The sequence below is a fragment of the Lepisma saccharinum genome, chromosome 8 (genome assembly GCF_977018435.1).
Source record: "Lepisma saccharinum chromosome 8, izLepSacc3.1, whole genome shotgun sequence".
NCBI lineage: Eukaryota > Metazoa > Arthropoda > Insecta > Zygentoma > Lepismatidae > Lepisma > Lepisma saccharinum.
Window position 1 is genome coordinate 92,822,970 of NC_139236.1, and position 25,283 is coordinate 92,848,252.

The 25,283-nt window shown below is 41.0% G+C and overlaps 1 protein-coding gene across 4 annotated transcripts in view; it reads right to left on the reverse strand.

Moving 5' to 3' along the window:
- LOC145991305 (uncharacterized) overlaps positions 1-25,283 on the reverse strand; it is a 230,243-nt gene that overhangs the window by 100,354 nt on the left and 104,606 nt on the right. The window contains exons 2-3 of one of the 4 annotated variants that reach the window (XM_083127295.1): positions 11,327-11,386; positions 457-570 (exon numbers count right to left, since the gene is read on the reverse strand). The exons of 1 other annotated variant lie outside the window; for it this stretch is intronic. In XM_083127295.1, the coding sequence (XP_082983421.1) occupies positions 457-570; positions 11,327-11,386 (174 nt within the window). The remainder of the gene's footprint in view (positions 1-456; positions 571-11,326; positions 11,387-25,283) is intronic. 2 more of the 4 variants (XM_083127296.1, XM_083127297.1) reach the window with 2 other exon arrangements.

A 25,283-nucleotide genomic window follows, 5' to 3' on the forward strand; every position in this document is an offset into this window, starting at 1 on the left:
TATATGTACTTTGTGGACAAGCGTCACTTCGGTGTGAGATGGTAGGTAGTATAGGCAACGTTTAAAAGTTATAGTAAGCAATTTGTCCCTAAACTACTTTCCTTATTTTTTCCCCCTACATATTGTGCTGTCTTAAAGAATGAATTCTGCTACGAAGATGGTGTTTGTTCTCTGCTTACTGATGTTTTCATTTCAATGCATGATCGGATGGGAATGAGGAGGGACAATTCGCCTACTATTACTTTTGCCGTTGGGTGTATCACACACTAAAGTTCTACAGGTGGGAAAACAATGCATATACGTGCAAACCAATGCATGCTTGATGGAAAGGGTGCTTGTACATCGGACGAAGCTACGCTGGGTGCAAGACTAGCATAAATGCGAGCATGCAGCAAACCAAACACACGTACACAGAACACGTCACACGTAGAGAAACCCCATGCGTGTAGACCCTACCTGAGCTTGTCTGCCTCGCCGCAAGTTGGCGTAGGTGATGTGGGTCGACACTGGTTCGACTCTGGACTGCCCAAATGCCTACTTGAGGCAAGAGCCCGCGCCAGACCACAAAAACTAGAGGAGAATTTAGAAAAAGAAAAAAACCATGAGACAGACAGGGCCAGGCAAGAGAAGGACTTACAAGTGACAAGGTAACTACTCAATATGCATGCAAATTTTATACAAAAAATAGTTTCAAAGGAAAAATTTGGGGGAAAAAATCACGTTGCGTGTACAGCACACAAGCAGTTCCAAGCAAACTGTGAAAGAACAGCGATTCACGTCAATTTTAAGTGCAAAGACTGGAACATAGCAGAAGCTGTAATATGGAAATGGACAGAAGCAAAACAAACCTGACGGTGAGGTCCAGATTTTTCCCTGAATAACCTAAGATTAAATAGTTTCTGTTAATAGAAAAATAATTTGGTTATGAGAAGGGTTTTGCGGGGCGGCAGCAAAATTGGCCAGAAGGAAGTTTCTCTAGTCAAAAGTGCTTATCTATGTTAGTATGAGCATAAATTTAAGGAACAGGACATTAAAGGTAAGGTAGAGAGACAATTTCATGACTTGTTCTCCTATTCATGTAACCATTTCTTGTATAAATCTCTCACCATTTTTAGTAAGCGCAAAAAAGTGTAAATACTCCCTCTGTCGCATAATTATTGTCCGGTACATTTTTGTTTGTTGTGTCATAATAATTGTCCGATATTCAAACTGTGACATTGGTGTATACAGAAGAACATGAAACACGGGAATGAGTCATACAACTTTATTACTCAAGGATCAGTACAAATTGTGCTTTCCATCTGCCTCTTCTTCTGTCATTCCTGTACTACCATTTTGGCATACCGGACTATAATTATGGGACAGAGGGAGTAGTTTACTAACGTGTAAACTGCAAATTTTGAGTTGCGAGTACACTGCTACTAACAACAGGATCAAAGAATATACGAAGAAAAAATTTTCCCTGGAAAAAATCAGGAACTGTCAACAGCACCTCCCTTATTTTACCCATGGACAAGGATAAGTCAACTTTATGCACAGATAGGCTAAACGGGGCTGGACCTACAGTTTATGGCGGGATTCGAACCACTTTGTGCTTCCACTGGATACTGAACCCGAGACCCATTGATTACAAGGCAATGGCGTTACCATTACGCCATCGGAGATGTTCGGAGGGACGAGGGAACCTAGCTCGGGGATAGGTTTACTGCGTTGCTACATTGTTTGTACTTCAGACCTGACTTGACGTACGAAAGTGAATTCTCCACCAACCACCACTGTTTTCACGTGAGCGTCCTTACAACAATTGAGCGCAAACCTCGCGGAAGTAAGGTCAGAGATTTTAAAACGTTTGTGCATTGGCTTGGCTTGTCCCACATAAACTGGTAGCGATGTTAATTATTTCGCAGTTGTGAAATTCCTGCACCAATTTTAATCTACTAATTTTTAGAGCTGAGCCGATACCATTTTCAACAGATACACGTGCCGATATCGATGCTTGAAAGTTGTAGCAAAAGTCATTCAGAATATTATCGGATGATATTCCACTCCAATCATAAGCATACATTTACGATTTTTTCTTTAGAATACTCAAAAAGCACATTAAAAAAATATATATCTGTTAAGTAAATCACAAAATGCCGTTTTTCACATAATACTGGTACAAAATCAATGGGAACTTCCGATTAAGACTTCGCGAAACTCTCGTCTGGAAAAGTATTGACAGGTATCGGTAAATAAAATCCAATCGATACTTTCTGATACAGATACCGAAACATTGGCATCGGCTCGGCCCTAATAATTTTAAAAGAGAAACATTACATTATTTTTAAAAGATTTCATTATCTCCACAAACGCGTTTGCTAGTACTTTTATGTGAAAAGGAAAACATTGTTACCTTTCCGAGATTGAAGTAACGAAGTGAGATAGTCAAATCTTCCCAGTATTTACGTCTGAGATAATTATCAAGAACTAATGCTAACATTTAAGTACGGAATTTGACAACAACCGTGTGGGGGGGGGGGTATAGGCGGCCGGAGCGTATTGCTGATCACACCACCTCCAAAATGGCCGAGATCTACAATGTGTGGGATCTTATCCCCACATCTCCTAAAATGTGCCTCACCTTCATAGCACGGTGCTATGTGCACGGGGAACTTTACCTTTACCAACACTGAACTATGTTACGCTACTTCAGCGTACATATTTTCATTTATTTCTGCAAGATGAGTAATATGCATCATGCTTTCAGGAAGCACGTAGCATGAGGTATAATGTTAAGAATGTCTCCATGTTTCGTTGGATTGAATTGTTGAGTACACGTTATGCACAGGTAGGCTAATCGGGACTGGACCTACAGTTTAAAGTGGGATCGAACCACTGTGTAATGTGCCTCCACTGGGCATCGACCCTTGGGCCTCTTGATCAGGATTGTTAAAGATTCAGGGATTTCACATAAATTCCAATTTCGGAGCAGGACAAAAAATCAACATGAGTAAATGGGTTCTGGACGGTAAAGAACATTTTTTTCCTGTAAGGTATTTCAACTCGGTCCAGAAACCTTTCTTCAATGAAACAATACGCAACTTTGATCGAATTTAAATTGTGCTAGAAAAAAAAAAGTTTCTGGTCCTGTTGCGGAACCCTTTAAAATTTATGGTTTCCTGGATCTTTAACAACCCTGCTCTTGATTATACAAGGAGACAACGTTACCACTACACCATTGGAAGGCCTCGTCTACATTCGTATTGCCATGAAAAGAAAGGAAGAAAACATTCTGTAAGAGAAACAGCAATTCCGAACGATTTCCTCTGCAGTTGCAGAAACAAAAGCAAACCTAACGAAGACTGTGATAAGGAGTCCCCAATTAACATTCACATGAGTCCATTCCTCGAGAGCTGCTTGATTACAGGGCTACGAAAGGTTTCCTCCAATCTTCTCCCAGCAGGCGCTCATTTTCTCCCGTTTTTTCCTGGGGACAAGTCTTACAATGCTCTCTCTGCACATCTACCAGAGGAGCCAACAGGAAGTCATTATAACTATTTTCTTCATTATTACGATTATTATATCTAGCTAGATGAATGTGCACTGTTGAAAAGGGCCATCTGTGGATGAAAGATGATGGGCAGCAAACAGAACCTGTGCGCTCGGGAACTGTGAAGACAGATCTTGCCTCCTGCGGTTAAAAGCAGGTTAGCTCTTACAACTGCGTCCGAAAGGGTTTCGGGAAATCTGAAAAACTACGTTTTAACAAATTCTGAGATGAAATGGTCCAATACCTGTTGCTTGACCACCTTTATATATTTTTCCACATCGATAATTCTAAACTACTGTTTTCTATCACACGTGAGTTAGAAACGTTGACTTTGCAGGCCTGTAAGGAATCATATCTCTGGAACGGTACAGCTTGGAGTTCTGGAACAAGAATCAATCTAATCAGCACTTTTTAAATATAATTCATGTTGTTATAATAATTCCTGTACATCAGTACCCCTAAATGGCAAAACCGGGATAAAAAATACGCTTTTCAGTGCACTGATATCAAAAGAGCTTAATTCTCAGGGTTTTCCCCCCCTCACTCTACTTTTGGTTACTTTTCGATCACAATATCTCTGATGGCAAACTGTTTTGGTTACAGTGTATATTATTTGGCTATAAGCTCAAGCTAAAATGACTTGGTACTTAAATGTACCGGAACTACAGCATAAGCAAAATGTGGATATTTGTATTATTGTATTTTTTACGTGGCTTTTCTGCCACTCTTAGTTAATCGTGACGATGAGGATGAGTGATGAAAGGACGCTCATAAAGAATATTCATGCACATGCCGTGAGTCGAACCTGGGAAACTTAGATGGCAAGATTCAATGTGGCCACTTAACGCGTGCGGCTACCGAGCTAGCAATAAAATGTGAAAACACATGGTCAATATACGAAGTAACAATGTAATCTGATTAAAATTAACTATTTTTCATTCAAACAATGGCAGGGAAAGATTACCTCTAACCAAATGACATTGGCAGCATAGAACTACATATTCCTGCATACAGGAACTTTCCTTTACATATCCACATGCAGTTCCTCAAGTATCCCATATGAAGGAACGGCCGGGTCCCTCCTGGAAGAGCTGGAACACGAGATAAACTTGGCGACCTTAAATATTCAACTTGTTTCAGCGCTGATGATACACTGACAGCACTTTCACAAGTTCGACTTCCAGACTGTGATTACGGTTAACTATAACAAGTATTCGTCATTACGAGGAACCAGTTAAGTGACTGGGAACTTCAGTAGTGACAGTCTGTCTTATCTACAATTGGTCATTGTTATTATGAAAGAAAAAAAACAATAAAAAAATAACAACATAGGATTCGCACTCCTTTCGAAAGAAAATTCACGCTTTGTAGGTACAGTATTTACAACACTTGCAAACCACTATATTATTATTACTTGGTAAAAAAAAAACTAAGTGCTAAGTCTCCCTTATTACACGCTATTAAAACATTTTATGTAAAATATCCATAACCAAGAAGCAAGTTCAAGGAGAAAGTAGTAATACGTGCTCGCAATATCTATTACGGAGTATTTACAAAATATATTTGGAATGCGATTAGCAGAATGGAGTTTGCAATGGAGTGAAAATCTACATTTGGTACATCGTGAAGCTTTAATGGCGACGAGTGATGAACAGGAAAATTGACCAGGTGAGTTCCTGATAAGTAGAGCCAGATTCTTCGTAACGTTGAATTGTGTGTGTGTTATATGTTCCTGAAATGTATATTCATGTGAGAAAACAGATTATTCTGTATAACTGTGTGGTGTGCGAGGAGTCGGGACGTTTACTTGGAAGTGATCTGGCCAATCGCCTTCTCAGCAGCCCGACCTCTATACACCACCCAACATGATTCCATTGTACGTTCCTGGGCTTGCCTAGAGGTGATGGATTTCAGGACGCCGAGCCCTACCCAAATAGTTTAAGCAGACTAAAATTTCCAGTACATCCCACACTGTCTACTTCATTTAGACGGGTCTTGAATGTTATCTTCAAGAGAAAAATGAGTCGAGTTACCCAAATAGGAAAAAAAAAAGAACAATTCGCTAGTCTCTTACATTTCTATTTTTAGTTATTTTCCGCAGCCAGGGTTTCCTCAATAACAGAATATTGCTCTCCACCCTGGTCCGTGGCGTTTCCCACTCAGCTTTCTACAATCGATTCCGCTTGACACTTTTTTCTAGCTATATATTTTCTATCACCGCCGTTAGCTGAACGCTATAGAAAACTGTCAATGGTAAAACCCGCTGCAATACACTCCTTCAAGAATTCTACTTTCGGGTGCCTATGCGCACAACATGCAACACAAATAATCTCTCTCTTCTACAGACTTCCCACCCGATATAATGATCTCGCATAAAGTGTTTATATATTTTCCTCAGAGCACGTCTTACGGTCGCTAAATAATATAAAATAGTGTCATCTCTGACTTACATTTGTTAATATTTTTGTGCGTTTGTGTAATTTTATTATTTTTGTTCTATTCATTGTTAACGATTTCAGGGTAACATGGCCAATTGTGCTACATCTGAAATACAAAATTTATTCAGAATGGGAATAACGAATAATAAGATATGTAAATGTGTCTGGGAAAGTGCACATGTGCATCATATATTACTGGAACGTCCAAAATATAATAGGGAAAGAAATACAGTATACAAAACTTTATTTCAATTCCCAATAAACTTGATAAGTTTGGTGGCCAATCCAGATGTTTCAGTGGGACATGGTTTGTTAACATTCTTAAGATGATGTAACATTCAATTGTAAAGGGAAATTATTTTATTTTTGTTCTAACTAGTCTTAATATAACTTCTGTGAAATAATGGGGGGGGGAGATAACGATAATTTAAATGTAAAGCTATTATGTATTTCTAGAAAGAACTCATGGTCCAAAAATGGCTTAAAAGCTGTTAAGATCTTGATTGATTGATTTTTACATAAATGAATACCAGTTGGGTTAATCGCTACGATGACGATCGATAGGACAAATGCAATGACACATCCATGCTGCCCAGAATTAGAAGACAGGACGTCTGGTTTAGAGGCGCGTTGTAATAACAGCTGTCATCGGGACAGTAGTGCCCAGCACTGATGTACAGCAGATAAAGAAAGCTTCCTGGAACACCCGCAGTGGGGAAAAATTTCTGACGCCTTTTCTTGTGAAGGAAGAGAGGTTACAGACCCACCACCAACAGACGACATGACCCGAACGTCGTCTGTTTACGACTGATGCGTCACGCAACTTCCGCAACACAATGGAAGTGAACTTTCGATTCGCAGTAAAGGCAAGAGGATGAGGAAATCTCCTACGGAAACTGCATCCCATACCAAATTTAGGTAGAGTCCCCGTGTTATTTTGGTCCGCTGGTGGTGGTGAAGTAAGATGGACAGCAGCTGTCCAAACTCATTTAGTACACCTCGTAGAATCAGAGGCATCGTCCTAAAACACAACCAACTGGAAGAACTCGCACGATCTGGCACGCAGTTATCTGGCGGGCTACACTCTCGCATGGAAATGAAGTACAAGTACTCAAGACAATATCTGGTACGGACTTTGAAGAGACATTCACCGTCAGTAATAGTGAGAAGCTTCAGGAACATTATCAGGGTGGCCACTCTAGGACCATGATACAATTCAAGTATAATTCCCGGTATTCAAGGCGAGCTTTCAAAAAATTCAAGGGTACAAGTAGATGGCTTCTCTATTTCAACCTTACGTATTACCGCTTCTCGCCAGCCACACATATACAAATATATTAACAATATAAAGGGTCTGTGAGATTCCAATGTATCAAAAAAATCTAATTCAATTAAGTAAAACCACACACACACACACTGTGACTCAGACTGGAAATACATCTACAAACACAAGGCACAAATATTACGAAAATTTCAAACTCAAATTTACTTAAGATTGTTCTGCAAATGACACCAACAAAGTAAACGGACTCTGATAATTCTGTTTCATTTTTCAAACTTTCTTTTCCTTTCTGAATAAAAATAAAAGCTCCATTGTGAAAAAACTTGACTCATTTATAAATATGTATAAATTCAATTGAATTAATAAGGTTGCAATTTTTCACGTCTACGGAGAAAAATTCACGCATAATTCCCGGAGCAAATAATTCAGGCAGAAATTCCGAAATTCAAGGTGAGTAGCCACCCTGAATATCCAATAAGTTGAACAGGGTGACACATAAAAACATAAGTACTGAAAACATACAATCAAGTTTTTCCACTCAAGTGTTACTCGGTAGCTCCAACAGTATGCGAGATATCCTTAGGTTTCTTGAATCGACTGTCGCTATGTTCGATAAAAGGCTCAACTGGGATCATATATGTCGTAATAAGATACTACATGGTGATTCTCTTATCAACTTATCAAGAACACTTAGATGGGCATTCCATGTGGCACGATTGGGAGAGGAAATAGTTTACAGGATTCTTGTTGGGAAACCTGATGGTAAGAGACCTGTAGGAAGGCCAAGACGAAGATGGAGGGATAACGTTGAGATGGACCTACAGAAAATTGGTAAAAATGGAAAAGACTGGATTGTTCTTGCTCAAGATAGGGCCAGATGGAAGACTTGTGTTGCTGCAGCCATAAACCTTACGGTTTAAGAAGGCTATAGAGTTAGATTACTCTTATGATCTAATTATTTATATCTAATTCGGACATTTCGATTAGGAACACACACTTTGGAATTGTCAACTCCACGCACAGGCTGGTTAATCGAGACAGAGCTTTCTCGCAAAGCACTGGCACTTTATTACTCCGCACCTGAAACTTCAGAAGTAGCTGAAATCCAAACGTCTCCTTTGGTGTTCCGTGTCAATGGCCACGGGAGAATTCTTTTCACAGATGAAAAGATTTTCACAACTGAAGAGTCCTTGAAACCCGTGGCTCGACCGACAGCCCTTGAAGAGCCTAGGCCTATCTCCCGACTGCCAGCCTCCCTCCCACAATCCTACCTAGAGGTGGGGAGATCTTCAACCAGTAACGGGTTGACGTGGGGTCAGCACGGCGAACCGTCAGCCGTTATAGATTGTTATGACCGGGTTACGCAACCCACTCTTAGCTCCCCAATTTCCTCAGGATGGTGGGTTGCCACCGGTCCTATACACAGGCCGAGAACCAAGAGACTGAACCCAGGCGGACTCGAACCCATGCCGTCCCGCAGTCTGAGCTCAAAGCACAGCGCCTTAGACCGCACGGCCATGGAGGAGGACGAGTAGTACTTCAGCCTCCAAAAATGAAAGGATTTATGCCTCAAGCTCACGAGAATGATCCGACGATCCTCAAAGGTCATGATCTGGTTGGGGGTTGGCGGATGACTGTAAGAAAGGACTGAAAACCTCAGTCAGAGTCTGAAACCTCAGTCAGGTTTGAAGAAATGTACCGGTACTCTTCCAGTTGGTTTTTTGTTATTATGTTCATCACAAGAACTTCTCAAAATATTGTGGTGTGATGTTAAGAAATTATCACTTTTAAAAAAGAGCAGGTACGGTCTACAGCCAAAAAAGGCACTGCTTATAACATATTAAAAAAGGGATCCCCCCCCCCCCCGTGATAGGCTTACTGTCAACTGTGGGAGACGAAAGCGAACCATGTGAAAATTCACTTTAATGCTCTGCAATGAATTCTAACCTACTTTAATATTCAGAAATTGGAACACCGGTTTTTTGAAAGGACAGAATTTTTCGGAAAACGACATCGGGGAAGCCCGATCGACTTTTTCTCTTTGCTATTTCATGTCGCATTCCTATCTCTTGGGTTAATCGTGACGATGAGGTAAATTATGAAGCGATGAAATGGTTATGATTTGTGATTTTTATTATTTAGCGTCGCTTTTCTTCCGATTTTGGCTAATCGCGACGATGAGGATGAGTGATGATATGAAGAAATAAAGGGACACTCACAAATAACACCCGTGCCCAGGCCGGAATTCGAACCCGGGTGATAAAATGGTGACAAACACAATTGAGACAGACATCCATGCCCGACAGGGGTTCGAACCTGGGACCTCTTGACTTCGTAGCGTGTTAGGCTGACCACTTTTCGCCGTGGAAGTCTGCGACAACTGTTCTCATAACCATTTCGAGACAATGCCACCAGCGTGCAGTGAAGGAAGTCCAACAATCGAGTAGGAAAATTCCATGCATTCGCTACTGCTGCAGCTTCATGATATATGAGGAACAATGCACTCGCAGCGAGGCCGACAGATAACCCGTCAGCACATGATAGCACCATTGCCATATAGCTGATAACGCAAAGGAATGACACGCAATTCAAGGCTGCATGTTGGGCTTACGTTACATGCTTTCTCAGACAAGCTGTCTCCCACTTCTACATCTTTTAAGAGTACCCGAGGGGTAAAGGGGGTAATTTGGGATAACCAAACATTTCGTTTAGCTTTTTAATTAACAAAAGCAACCATGCACGGAATCGTGTACCATATTTGGCAAATCTGACGAAGTAATTACGTAACTCTGAAAAACCGGGGACAATGCGAGGTAAAGCGGTCGAATTATACACTTTTTTTTAGCTTTTGCAAATATATAATCAGTTTTATCATTATGCATTGTACATCATATTTATTCACACACATCCCTAATAATATCACTCCCTACTCATAATTAATCATGGTAAAAAAAAATACACTCATGAGTGACAGCGGGTCTAATCATTGATGATTGATCACCAAGAATGCAATATGTATAATATTTTCCTTATTTATTCCTTGTTTAGAAAAGAAAAACGGGGGAACCGGTAAATTCGGAGCAAATGAAAGGTACCAGGACTTTAAGCGCATACGCTCGAATGTATGCGAGTGGAGGCGTGCTGGTTCGGAGGTAGGGGCCTTCACCCCCCTTTTTTTTGTCTTTGCCAAGAATCATGTTTACGATTTGATGCATATCTGTACATTATTTGTGCATCATCTGATGCCAAGTGAGCATTTCTTCCCATGTCGAGCTGCCTCAACTGATGTGCATTTTTGACACACCTTCCTGCCATCTTCTCGATGATGCACTTGCTATGAGCTACAGACTTTAGGCATTTTATATTTCAGCTGATAGACACTTTCCTGTGTGTAGTTGAGATCGAGAATATGTGGGGACCCTACCTGCACACCTCGCAGGTTCCTTCATGGAATCTTGCAATGCTTAGAGTACGCGAATATGCACCAATTAGTGTTGCCCACGAGACGAGACTTTGGCCTGTCTCGTCTCGTGGAAATGCTGTCTCGTCTCGAAAATATTAGTTTGTCTCGGAACACATGATCGATCTCGTCTCGTCTCGAATTTTTAAAAGCCTGTCCCGTCTCGTCCCGTGGGCAACACTAGCACCAATACTATCATTTTAAAAACGTATCGACATTTAGGGAGCTTTGAGACCAAACGAAGGAGCGACATGTGACACGGGCTCCTATAGTCTGTAAATAACCATTCTCTGCGCATGTGCGATCAACAGAACGAGACTACACGCACATGACACTTCGGTCTGAAAGCTCGCTAAAAGTTGACATCTTTGAAAATGATCCTAGAGCATTCATAATCTCCTTGTGCTTATTTACTATTACCAAAATTTAGACCTCAGGTCAATTAACATGAACATTCCAGAAGAAGATCTAAACAGACCCGGTACCCCTTTACCTTCAGCACAAGACTGAACTAGCTACTGAACTACCGGAGTTCGTATACACCCATATACAACTACCAACACCTCAAAAACTGAAAATTCTACTCCACGAAATATAGGGAAAACGAAACGTACCGTGGTCCTCTACGGGAAACATGGAGCCAGTGAATCGAACGAAGAATCGAAGAGACATACCTGAAAAAAATGAACCAGCTTTTAATGAGTAGAAAAATAAGCAAATAGGCTAATACTAAAATCGAGAATTACGGCTGTAGATTATGTGTAACATTTTAATCGAAACAATTTCAAAATATCATATCTTTAATTCCTTTTCATCAATGCCGCCATGAGGGAAAAGTTCATTTCACATTGCGTGTGCACTACAGGAGCACGGATATATGTATGGGGGTCTAGGGGTTCCTGACCACCCCGCCCCAGAGACTAAAACTTCCCAAGTACTAAAATGAAATAATCGCAATATACTTGTATAGCATGTGTTGTATGATCGAGGGTATTTATTTCCGCCGACTTACACGAAGGCAAGGATTAGTTTGGGATTGATTTAAAAACACTTCTTCTAAGACTAATATGTATAAAATATTAATCAGGAACTTTACTTTTCATTAACTGAATTTAACATTTTTTGTTATTCAATAAATATTTGATTTTCAAAAAATTTAAAAAATCAAATTTCCTTGCTGGACAGTTATTTTTATGCACATTTTAGTTAACTACACGTAAGCTAGATAATGAATACGCACTGTTAAATCTCTATCCTTACACCGTCTTTTACCTATTCGTGTGAAAACAATATTAATTTACCTATTTTAATAATTATTATTATGAATAGGCCGATTAATTGTATTAACGTATTACTTTATAAACATTCATATTATTATTATTATTATTATTATTTGTGGAATACTTTGGTTTGGACTCCCCCCCCCCCCCCCCGTAATAGATTTCTAGACGTGGCGTAGAGGTATGTCACTAATATTTATTTACTATTTACAATATTATTGGGATAGGAGTGAGTGGGAACTGTTTCCAATTTTATCGTGAGTGTGCTAGAGCAAGTTCTCTATTCCATTTAAAAATAAGAGAATTTCTGACTGATATAGAATAAATGGTTGAGCATATACGACCCCGTCGCGAAGGGCATTTAAAAATTTTATTCTAACCTCCGAACGCACAGGCAAAGAAGCGAACGCGAGGATATCCTCCCCCACGGCACGAGATCCTAGGTTGTGACCTACTTTCCGAACGGTGACCCAATTTCGGTTTTGTCCTCCGCATTGTGCTGCACGCGCCCTGCGCGGTCTGTTGTTTTCAGCCGAGCGACGTCTAGTGGAGGGATGTGGCGTGTGGAAAATATTCGGCTTCTTCATTTCTTTAAAATGCAGTGCTACAACTGGGTGGCTCCTCCCGATAGATTTCTTTCTACACCACTATATTATTCTAGTCGTGCATTGCTATCTCCACACCTAGCACGAGTTGAACCAAGCTGTCATAATGTTATATAACCTGAAATCACAAGTGCTAACCCCTGGAAGAATAAATATGTAAGCTTGGAACCAATTTTAGTGTCTCTTTACCTGCCTTTTCTTATGCGTTTTGTTTTTTTAACGAAATAAATGTTCTTTTTCTGGACAGCCTTCACTATTTGTTTGGTTTACATTGAGAAGTCATCTTGCATCCTTCATAATATCTAGGGTGTTCGGGAAATGCACGTAAGTCGCAAACTGCGATTTTCTGTTGCTGTAATTTAAATCACACTGAATCATATAAAATCGGGACTGGACCTACAGTTTAAAGTGGGATTCAAACCAATATGTGCTTCCACTAGGTAAAAGAAAATACAACAGGGTGGCTACTCTACGACCATGATAAAATTCAAGTATAATTCCCGGTTTTCAAGGCGAAATTTCCACAAATTCAAGGGTACAAGCAAATGTTTTCTCTATTTCAACTTAATGTTACTACCGCCTTTCACCACCCACACACAAACACACAAAAATATATTAACAACATAAAGGATCTGTGTGAATCCAATGCCTAAAAATTCGAATTCCATTAAACGGTATATAAATTAAAATAGTTAATTTAAGGTGCGGAGTTTAAATTTTCCATTTCACACACTCAGACTCGAAATACGTCTACAAATGCAAGTCACAAATGTCAAACGATATACTAATCTACCAAAAAATTGTTAATTGTACAAGATTTCAAACTCAAATTTACCTAATCATCTTCAAGATATCCTACTTTGCAATCCCCTTCGATCGGTCAGATAGGTCTGCAAAGGACACTAAGTAAACAGATTGAGAGAATTCTGTTTTATTTTCCATTCAGCTTTCTTTTCTTTCCGCCATAAAAATAAAAGCTAAACTATGAAAAACTTGCTTCAGGGTATTTATAAATATGTATAAATTCAATTGAATTTGGATTAATAAAATTTGCAATTTTTCACGTCTACGGAGAAAACTTCAAGCAGAATTTACGTATAATTCCCGGAGCCAATAATTCAACCAGAATTCCCGATGAGTAGCCACCCTGTATAAGCATAATTTTATATTGGGCATGTGTAAAGATTCTAGACAGTGGTGATCCAACATGTACGTAATGTTTGCTATTAAAGAATATAAATACAAATAACCGTGCTATAAAATTACATATTATGACTTAAGTGCTTGTTCCCGAACAAGCTATATATTTCATAGTAACGCAATAAGAAGTCACAAAATGCAGTCATGAACTTTACTGCATACTGACTTTACTGACCCTTAAAAGAAACAGTTCAATCCAGAACTATCATAATCGAGAGCCATAAAATTGTGACTCAAAATTACAGAGAACTAAAAAAAAAAAAATCTTCCAGAATTTCATTAACCCATTCCATTCACCCTCTTAAATCTCCATGTTAAATGAAAGGGTTTTCAACAGTACCGTTTTGATACCTTCTACATCTACCAGCACAATGACGATTTTCCTTATGAAATGTGATCACCACGTCGACAGAGCACCTGTCAGTTTAAGGGAGAATTCATATCGAAGCGACAGGCGACACGTGTCGCTTTGGAACGAGCCAATGAGTAGCAACGTTTCACACCATAGCGGCATGACGCCGCACAAGCTGAGTTCGATTGGCGAGATCCTCAAGCAACGCGTGTCGCCTTTCCCTTGTCGCTTCGGTGCGAATTCTCCCTAACTCGGCAGTTTTTTAAGTTCGACTGAAACCAGATCCAACATGGCCATAAGGTTACGATGGCCACTTCGCCAGCGAGACCGGATTGGAACAGGGACCACGTTGAAAAGTAGCAAGAAACGAGGAGAGAAAAATCATTACGCTTTAGGTTTCACTCTCTCTTTCTCGAACTGCAGCCTGCCAATCACCGAGGATTCGATCTGTCGCTTCTTCTACGATCAACGACAGAAGGAAAGCAGAGGAAGGTTCACGACATCCAACCTGCCAGGTTACTCGCAGCGTAACCTGATCCGAACCGCCCTTGTGCATATGCAATCAGGAATCCCTCGACGAAACTTCAGTGAAAGTTGCAGCACACGCTCAATTTCACGTTAACGTCGAAAGCATGGCAACGGGCAAAAAATTGCGCTCACTTTCACATTCCTGGGAAGCACCTCGGAGCATACATCTGGACCAAATCACGCCGCAGTAGCAGCCGAGAGGGAATATGAAAAAGCACATTACTACACGTACAGGAAAACCGAACTGTACCTTAATTTTAGAATTAAGACTTTAATTCTTAATTTGCAGAAAGCTAATCATTCATAGCCTTAATTTTCTCTGCACTTACGACATAAACAATGCAATTAGGAACTGATTTAGGTAGCCTAAAATTATGAGGAACATTCGACACACACGCAAATGAATGCAGTTTCCAACGCGAATTCATCTATATACACAACAAAAAAGTGAAGGGTAATTATTAATCTGAAGCCGTATCCACCTAATGGCCTTGGAACCAGGTGCAAGAATGACGCTGGAACTTTCCCCGCATTGATAAAGCTATAACCGGTTTCCATTCATTAACAAAAAACAAAGCAAATTCATTTCAAAATGCAGGGTGTCCACAAGTAAATGTTTTGAATTCCTATTTTAGTTCCTTTGCGTTGCCCTTCTGGGCTATTGCGACCATGATTGTGAATGATGATTAGATTAAACTGAAAATCTGCAGCTCACACCCCTTGTGCAGCCCGGGACTCGAACACGTAGTCTTCGGTGGAATCGTGAGACGACCACTCAACGTGCTAGGCTGGAGAAGTGACAAACATTGCCCATCTCACGCAATTTCTTCTTCCTAGTGAAGGCCATTTGACTGGGCTGAAGCAGCTGTTCCAACACGAAGGGAAGTGCACGTAACATTTTAGGTCAAAAGGATAAAGAGGTATTTTATGAAAAGCTATAAATATTGCAAGGAATTGGATTCAATCTACTTCAAGTCAGGAGCGTATTTTCTAGGCTAGCTAGGATATCTGCGAAGCCTGAAGCCTAGAGAGTAAAATAGAGAAGAAACGATTGATTAACAATTGTGAATAAACTTACTCATTTCAATAAGAGGACAATGGCGATTTTGAAGTTGGCAACTTGAACTCTTAGGAGTTGGCAACTTGAACTCTTAGGAGTTGGCAACTTGAACTCTTAGGAGTTGGCAACTTGAACTCTTAGGAGTTGGCAACTTGAACTCTTAGGAGTTGGCAACCTGAACTCTTAGGAGTTGGCAACCTGAACTCTTAGACGTTGTCAACCTGAACTCTTAGACGTTGTCAACCTGAACTCTTAGACGTTGTCAACCTGAACTCTTAGACGTTGTCAACCTGAACTCTTAGACGTTGTCAATCTGGCTGCCGTTGGGAAGGCAACGAGGCTTCCTTGAAGACGTCACGAACAAGCAAAATGGGTGTATCTAACCACTTATACCGGGGGTTTAGGCGAGCCTAATCTTCACAGCCTAGGACCACGTGTCATATTGAGGTAGTCCATGTCTTGAACTCAGCATACGCCACTGCTTCAAGTGTAAATAACCATTCTTTTGCCATGCAAATTATTCCCATCAAATAATATAATAATTGGCTTGGGAACAATTAATACATTTATCCAACTTTTAAAATTATAATACAACTGGTATCACCCTAGTAGTAATTGTTATTCTGTGCATTTTTCCAACGTGATATCAGTGATCTTCATTTTATGTTACTTTCATTCATTCATTCAATAACTCCAAGCATTTCTGTGTATCTATGTTTTGTGGGAGGATAATAATTATGATGATAGCGAATGAGAGGAAGTTTTGTGATCGCAGACAAATTTTCCTAACATGAAGGAGAAAAGTGGAAAATAGATGAAAAATTGGCACCTGCGAAAGGGAAACTTTGCTCTTAGATTGTGGCAACATTTGGCTGAAGACCCCCTCAAATCTGGTATTGGTGCCTTCCTTTCATCGCCAAGTTTCGGTCAACCTCACGGTGGAAACATCTCACTCTTTAAAGCATTTGTAGTTCAGAGCTCCAACCGTGGAAAACACTTTCCTCTTTGCCGGCTTTGTTTGCAAGAGAATTCCCGCCGTCCACGTTCCTCCACTGAATTATATACTCCCCCCTCGTGTTCTACAACTTCCACGACTGCATTATTTACGGGCGTGTCCGTTCCTCAACAACCGCAGCGTTGTTGCCCTAGATTCCCGTATTGATCACTTAATGTGCGTCCTCTCGGGGCGTCGGATGAAGCCCGACGGATGCATTTTGCATGAAAGGTGGGGAAGGACCTCAAGCTTCTCGGATTGCGTTCGGACAACCATTGAAAACAACGAATAAATAGGTGCTGCTCGAAACTTCCTACGATAAAAGCATTCAAAATGTGAGCGGCGTGACCTTTCAGCACTTAAAAGTTTCCAACGTAACGGAGGAAACTCAACATTTCAGCATACGAAGCTAGAGATTGTGTCAAGACGAAACTTTGTAATACGGGTCTGGTGCGTGGCACATTCAGCTGCCAACGGCCACTAACACTAATTGGTAAGAGCTCTAAACCTGGCCCTCCTGACATGTGCATTATTTGAACTAGGCGGAATTGTAAGTTAGAAATTGTTAGATTAGGAGGGCCAGGTTAAGAGCTCTTAGCAATTAGTTTTAGCGACTGTTAGCAGCTGGATGTGTCCCGCACAATCTAAATATATAAAACCTCTCACCACACACACACACTTTCCCAGCGTTTAGAGGCCATTAAGGCCAACAACGTTACTTTCTTTTTTGTTTGTTTGGTTGGCGACTCGTTTCGATGCTACGAATCTCTGACAGTATGTTTAACCTCGACTCGATATTCTATTCTTCTGGTCTAGAATTTTTCAAGGCCGTCTCTTTCTCGGTACCACCCGTATTTAAAACCTTCCCAACAAGCAACATTGTTCTCCTCGATGTTTTAAAGCAAAGGTAAAGCTGTCCTCTGTGCATTTTGCATTGTGCCATGGAGGCGCAGGCATGGAAAAAGGACTGGAAGAAGAATTAACGGCGGTGGCGACCGTGAATCAACACCGCGTGGCTGCATACATGCAGGATAGAAAATTAAGTGGATGGAAGCATCGAAACGACGAAAACGCTGACGAAAGTTGTTGACCTTGACGTATTGTACGCGCTGCGAGAGTTTGTCGGCGTTGTTTGGCCACACCCTGTAAATGTCATGCACGTCGAAGTATGGTCGACGCGCTAGACCGGCTGATTTTGAAATCCACGGAGCGCGCCCACTAGCTGCAACAATCACATTCAACGGACAGTGTTGCCACACATCTACTCTACGCCATCTTGTCCCTCCGCGCACAAGCACCTTCCCACGGTCTCCACATTGAAGTTGCAAAGTACGGCAACAGCGTATCATCAGTCATGTGACTGAGACTCCACGTGGAGTAGACGAGAAGAATGAATGTGGATGCGGCTTTTTTCAGTTCTTCGACGTTAACGAAGTAAACGCGTGGATACAAGCAATCGCGCATTGACGATTGTTGGACTGAACTGAAATTACTATGCGACACACAGGTCAATGCTTTTTGGTGCACCAATTGACTCGAACTGTATTTTGTGATTACATAAGAACATTGTGATGTTTTGGAGCACAATATGATATTTGGATGCTTATTATTCAAATACAAAACGTACACACTTATATTAATATTTTGAACAACTCTTCATCATTACATTTTTCAAGCATCTGTTCAAAGCGGTATCGGATCAGCCCTAATCGTTCTGGTATTTTCACCTGATGCACTTCTGTGTGTATGTTGATGCATCAACACTATCATGTGTTGCTGGAGTCAACACATTTCCGTCATTCTGGTTTGTGTGAACCTTGGTATAAACCACATATGGAGGGATACAATCCAACGACCTTTCTCCGTTTTGTCGATTGTAAACGCAGAAGCAATCAATATCGAGCTGCTGTTATCAGAACCTGTGATTGACAGTTGTGTTTATGCACATGATTGATTGGCGAGGACGGAAAGGTTATTCACATCCTATACACTTGAACCACGCAAGTTCTGTTTGAACCGATGTTGACAAAGGCAGTTCAATTACTCGCGGAAACGACCGCGTACAGTAATGTCACCATTTACTGAGTAAGGAAGGCAAGCCTGTCGTCTCTGTGAAGTAAACTTGGCCGATTTGTTCCATACGCCTCGGAAACAATAGTCAAATCAGTAAAAGGCTAAGAACTAATAAAACATAACGCGTTTCCAAGGTAATCCCAAGGGATTAATCTAGACAGTAGTATCTGAAGTATCTAGTCTCGATCAGGATGCCTTGATGGCTACAATACAAAGATAACGCAGTTCCAAAGAAAAAGGAACAGCATGTTGTAACTTACTCAAAAATTTAATACTGGCGTTGTCATACGGTGAAAGTCCTAGAGACGACAAGCAGGCCAACAGAGACCTCTGTAAAATCGAGACGAGACCGAGACTTTGGTATATTTACAAAATTAGGTTAACCAAATTTACTTTGCTATGGCATTTCTTCAAACAAATCAGGCGGATATCTACCCGACTGTTTACATGAGTGTCATTTAGTTTATAGCAAATACAATCCACAGTGGCAACTATGAATTTGATTGAATTTAAATTTTGTTATTTAGCGTCGATCTCCTGCCAATTTTGGCTAATCGCGCCGACGAGGATGTGTGATATGAAAAAACGGACTATGCGGGGGACAATCACAATGAACACCAATGCCCAGGTTCGGATTCGAATCCGGTACCCCTGGCGTCGTAGCGAACTGTGGCAACTACTCCGCCAGGGTTGTCGGCTGAATGTGACATGTAGAAAGAATGCCTGAAGACAGGGCAGTCAAGTCTATTCAAGCGAGAAAAGATGAAATGGAAGACCCAGGTGGAAAATGTTGAAGAGGACCTCAGGAAGATGTCTGTGTGACAATATACAAGCAGACTGCCTGGACTAACATTGTGATAGAAGCCATGGGGCCCCAAGGGCTGCTATGGAGTAAGCGACTATACTGATAAAACTTTGCATACTATTAAAGTAAATCCAAAATAAAAGAACAAAAATAAAATTTACAATCATTTTTATTTGAAATATCTTCAAGCAAGGAACGTTGATCTAGTAACAACTCGGAGTGCATGGAATGCTGTTGCTATAAAGTGGATCCATATACAGCATCTGCAATAGTAAATGGTGATTCATAGAATTCGTAGGCTTAGAATATAACGAAATGTATTCCCACAACTAACTCTCTAGCCTTCTTAAATCGGAAGGTTTATGGCTGCAGCAACATACGCGTTCCATTTGTGTCATCCTTGGCAAGATCAATCCAATCTTTTCCATATTTACCGATTTCCTTTAGATCCATCTCAACGTTATCTTCGTTTTGGCCTTCCTGCAGGTCTCTTACCAACAGGTTTCACCATGCTTGTTTAAAAAAAAAGTGATTTCCCCGACTTTTCAACTTTCTTAAAAAATAATTTTACAAAATTCACCGGAATTTTCTAGGATTTAGAGGTAGCGGAAACCCTGTCTTGTGCTTCTTGCATATCTTCGCAGAGGAGATCCAGTTCCTTACAAGGTTATACATGACTTTCATTTACGCGCACAACCAGACTTCTTTGTCGATAAAGCCTCTACCAGAGTTCATTTCTACATTCTATTGAAATTATTCCCTCAATGGGAGACAGAATCACAATCTGCAGATTGTATGTTTACCTGGATCTGTTGAGCTATTTTTACCAGCCATAACCAGCAACCGTGGAAAGCCATGCCTGCAAAAGCAAATTCTCGTCACGTTTCTCCAACAGTTTATAAATAAGGATGAGAGGCATTCGCGGTTCGGAGACGCCCATTTCGACCTTGGCCGTGGATCACTCCTGCAAGCTCACGCGTCTGTCCACTAAAAAGTCACGTGATAAACATAAAAAAGACACCATTATTGCTTTTAGCTTGATTGCGCGGTCGTCCTAAGGGAAAACCTAGACAAAAACAAATAACCATGAAATTGCTTACACGAGGATAGAAGTGACAGCCGAGGATGATGTATTAAAATCTTGTCTTCCCAGGCGCGTGGTTGCGAATGGATCAAGTTATTGTGTTGCGAAATCTCAGGGTTCTGGGTCCGACTTCTTGGATGCTGGTAGAGGGAATGAATCCAGAGAACTAAAGAATAACTTTATTTATTTTACGTCACATTTCTACCACGTCTGGCCGATTGCGAAGATGAGGATGAATGGTGATGAGTAGAGCATGCATTTTTCGTTTTTGACGAAAACACGAAATGAAATAACACATTCTAATGTTAATTTTTCATGTTTCTGAAAGATGTGAGGTGCATTTTCCTACCCTGTTTATTCACGAAATGATGCGAAATTGACTCTTGAACACGAAATTTTGAGTTTATTTACCGACGCGACACTTTCTGCAGTTTGAATTAACCTGTGAGTTACGCAATTCACGGAAAATTGATTAATTCTGCTGTAAATATTTGAGAAGCAAAAATGGACTCCTTTATACAGGAAAAAACTTAATATTCTGATAACTATATAAATGTGTTATTACAAGGGATATGTTTATTTTGTGTAAAAAGTGAGATTTCTAAATCAAATTTAGGATTATAGTTACAATTTTAAAACCAAAATGTTATTTTATATACCGCATTTGATCCAATTTTTCACCGCTATAACAGAGAAATTTAATTTTATTTACCGCTTTTGAACCCGAAATTGACAGTTTTTGTACCGAAATTTTGCTTTTTTATTTCCCAAAAATATGTGCCTCTAGTGATGAGACAGATGAAGGGACTAACATAGTATGTGGACGACACATTATCCTGGCTGAGTGTCCAGGCACCAGAGGCTCGTTAGTCTGCAGAATGCAGTATATGGTGTGCAAGTGGAAGTGAGGTTGACATCTGGGTGGCTACAGAAAGGATCACCCCTTACACCAAAATTAAATGGAATTCAGATTCGGGGTCGAACAACCTCTTGCCAAAACGGATTCTGACTTTTTCAGGTCTTGCATTTTGAAATACGCTTCCGAGATGTTTCTTTGCAGCAGAGCTCATATTTGAGATAGAGCACGTGTGGACTGCAGAGCGAGCAGCGGTACTGCATCGTTGCTTGGGGGGTCAGAAAAGAGGCTTGGTCGGTCTCGTTGTAGCAGTGCTAAAGCTCACATCACCCGATTCGTGAGTAACAGTGTGACATTGTGATCATGGTAGAGAAAACAACAGGTGGTTTCGTGAAAAGGAGAACATACCTGGGTAGAAACGAGTGCCTGGAGGGAGGGAGAAGAGGTAAAGACGATCGGACACAGCGTCTACTTAGGTAAAGTTCGAAATTAGCAATTAAGACAATAAAATATATATTTAATGAAAACCCCCTACTTGCAGGTCGATTAAGATGAAAGCTGTATTTAACAAGAAAAATACACTTGCTTTATCTCTCTGTGTGTATATGTGGGTGTGTGTTTGTTCAGCAATAACTCTCGAACGCCCAGAGCGATTTCAACCAAACTTGGTACACGTACCACTTGCAATCTCGAAAGAAATACTGTGGGGGTAAGACACCCCCGGCACCCCTAGGGGTGGGGGTGGGAAGGGTTCATAATATAGCAATTCTGTTGCGTGGCATTTTCGTGTCATATCCTGCAAGTTATGCTTCCTGCAACACGGCACGGCGAAGTTGGTTGCCTACACAGAAGGTGCGATATTGCTATCCTCGAGCAATTTCAACACACATCACTTACAATCTGGAAAGAAATACTGTGGGGGTAAGACACTCCTAGCACCAGTATGGGTGGGGGTGGGAAGGGGGTGACGTACAAATAATCGAAAACGACCGATATTAGTGTAGAATCCATGGTTTTCGGGGTCACTAAGATGAATAGTGACACTCCCAATTCATTATTTTCCTGTCTAATAGAAGATTGGGATAAATAAACAACCGGCTATCAGCTAGTCTATTAATACATCCAGGACTGCACTTGGCAGACTAGCGAGGCTCTGGCGTCTCAGCCAGTATAATCTTACGCGGGGCTCACGTTATGGTCCCTATATATTTGTGTGATTACCCCTTTATCCTACCACCATTATCATCATCTTCGCGATTAGCCAAAGGGGCACAAAAGAGAAGTAAAATAAACTAAATGAATCGTCATTGTGATAGCCAAAATTCTTGACCACAAGTATTATTTCTTGACTTTTTAACTGATAGAAGACACCCTGTCAGAGAATGGTGTTAACCAATCACCTCCACTATGGCAGAGATCAAAAAAATATAGAATCCCCCCCCATGTCCCTTCCTTGCACGGTGTAATGTAGTTTTAACTTTTACTTCAATATTACGCGCTTTACTACATGATCCGAGTTTATCGGATACTACACTGTTTCAGGATAAGAAATTCAGAGCTAACAATCCCTCACAATGCGACGAATGCAAAGGAAAACCCGCTCGTATATCAAATCAACGAACAGAAACAGACGTGGTTGTGAATCCTGGCAAGGAATCGTGATGTACACACAAAAAGGTGCTTGATCCTTCGGAGACACGCAACGCAATGCTCGGTTTCCCACAGGAGGAGGAGCCCGCGACGTGAACGGCATGTTTTATAACGCCGCAACATGCGAAACGTTGCTAGCGATCCATTCATGTAACCTCGATTGCCTTCCCACCAGGATTCTCACCGGTCGGATCGCGGATAATTATTCTGTCTTGACCGACCGCTGACGTAAACAGCGTTGCCAGATTTCCTTACCGATAGCTCTACTGAACTTTGGGCCAGCGTTACGTCTTCGATAGTTGTATTTCCCTTTCAAGAACCACACAGACATTTCTCACGTTGACATGCAACTGAGGTCCGGTTCTTATCAGCCTGTCTGCTGTGCATAAATTCACTCTTATCATGCGACTTCTTTGTATTTTTACTTTTGTTTTTAAGTGTCGCTTTCCAGCCACCTTTGGTTAATAGCGACGATAAGTGATGATAAATTGAGGAAAGGAAACTCCCACAGAACGCACATGCCTCACGCAGTAGTAGCGTAGTCGCCTTGTAATCAAGGGATCCCGGATTCGATACCCGGTGGATGGACATAGTGATTCGGATCCTACTTTAAGCTGTAGGTCCGGTCACGTTTAGCTTGTGTGTGCATAACAGTGGGCTTAAAAACTCCAAACAAAACCCAACGAACGTCCATGCTGGTCGGGACTTGTCAAGTAGCTTCCCAATTGTCCACATGATACTGAGGGAAACGAATCCTGGCTATTTAGCGCAGCCATTTTGCTACGCGGGAGCCTCGGTGTGACTTATGGTAATAATCACTAGATCAGTGCACGATACTGTTCGTCAGTGGTGCAGCCATGATTTCTATGCCTGTTTGGGTCCAACCTTTGGCGAGAAGAAGTGTTTTGGAAACTTGCAATGTACCGACTACTACAGTATATGCATTAAATGTTACTGCTGGCGTAATTTTATCGACCATATTAAACTCTCAATAATAATAAATAAAAAAATGTTTGATCTTCGCAGAGTTTTTCACAGAATATTTGCAAAATTTGCATGGGACAGAGAGATTGCAGTTTCTTTCTTCTCTCTCTCTCTCTTTCTCTCATACGTACAAACAAATACATACAGGGCGTCGCCGTGCAACCCACAAACTTTCACAGGGCGTAGAGGGCAAGACAACTTTTTTTGATGACGTCTTACCAGTTAAGGTTTCATTTCAACCCTACGATCCCTCGAAAAACATTATATTCTACACTGTGCATGTGCAGTCATGAGACAGATATTCACGGTTGCCATTGGCAGTAAAATATTCTGTTGTAAAACAAAATTAAACAGTGCGCCGAGGACAGATTGTTGTATCAATGTATGCAAGGCTCGCCCTCTGAAGTGTGAACATCCCTGTGAAAACTTTCCAAGTCTGTTTAATGCAAGAACATTATACAGGACATCAAGCCTTTGTACATGGTGTGAAAGCTTGTCGTCGTAGTCTGGCGACACCCTCCGTGCTATTATACTTATATTGGCACGATGGTGAATTTTAAATCTGCTCACCTGTCCATGCGAGTCAAGTACCTATCCTATCTGAATCATCACCACAACAAAGATTGAATACGGCGTACAGGGGATTCGAATCCAGGACCTTGCAAGCGATTTCAGTGATGCAAGATGTACACCTATAATTTCCCTAGTTTCACGCCAGGGATCGTCCATAGTTCGACGTCCGAACGCGTCCAAAAGAATCCGTTCGACTCTTGGCCCTGTGCCGGGGCCACGATGCCCAAAAAACCAAAGGCCACAAAAAGACAAGGAAAGGCTTTCCTCACGCACACACAATTTACTTACATCACTGCGTTCGCTTCCAGAAATGGGTCAAGGATGCATTATTAGAGCGACGTATAATTAAAGTACAATTTCACAACGAAAAGGAGGTTGTCCCTATGGTAGCGCGAAGGCTGGTCCGCAACCCTGGGGAAAAATCAACTTCCTCGACGATTTTTTTTGAGGAGATGTAATTATTCGCGATGATCCCGGAATTTTAATATTCGGTACGCGAACAAAGACAAACCTATGATTTAATTCGG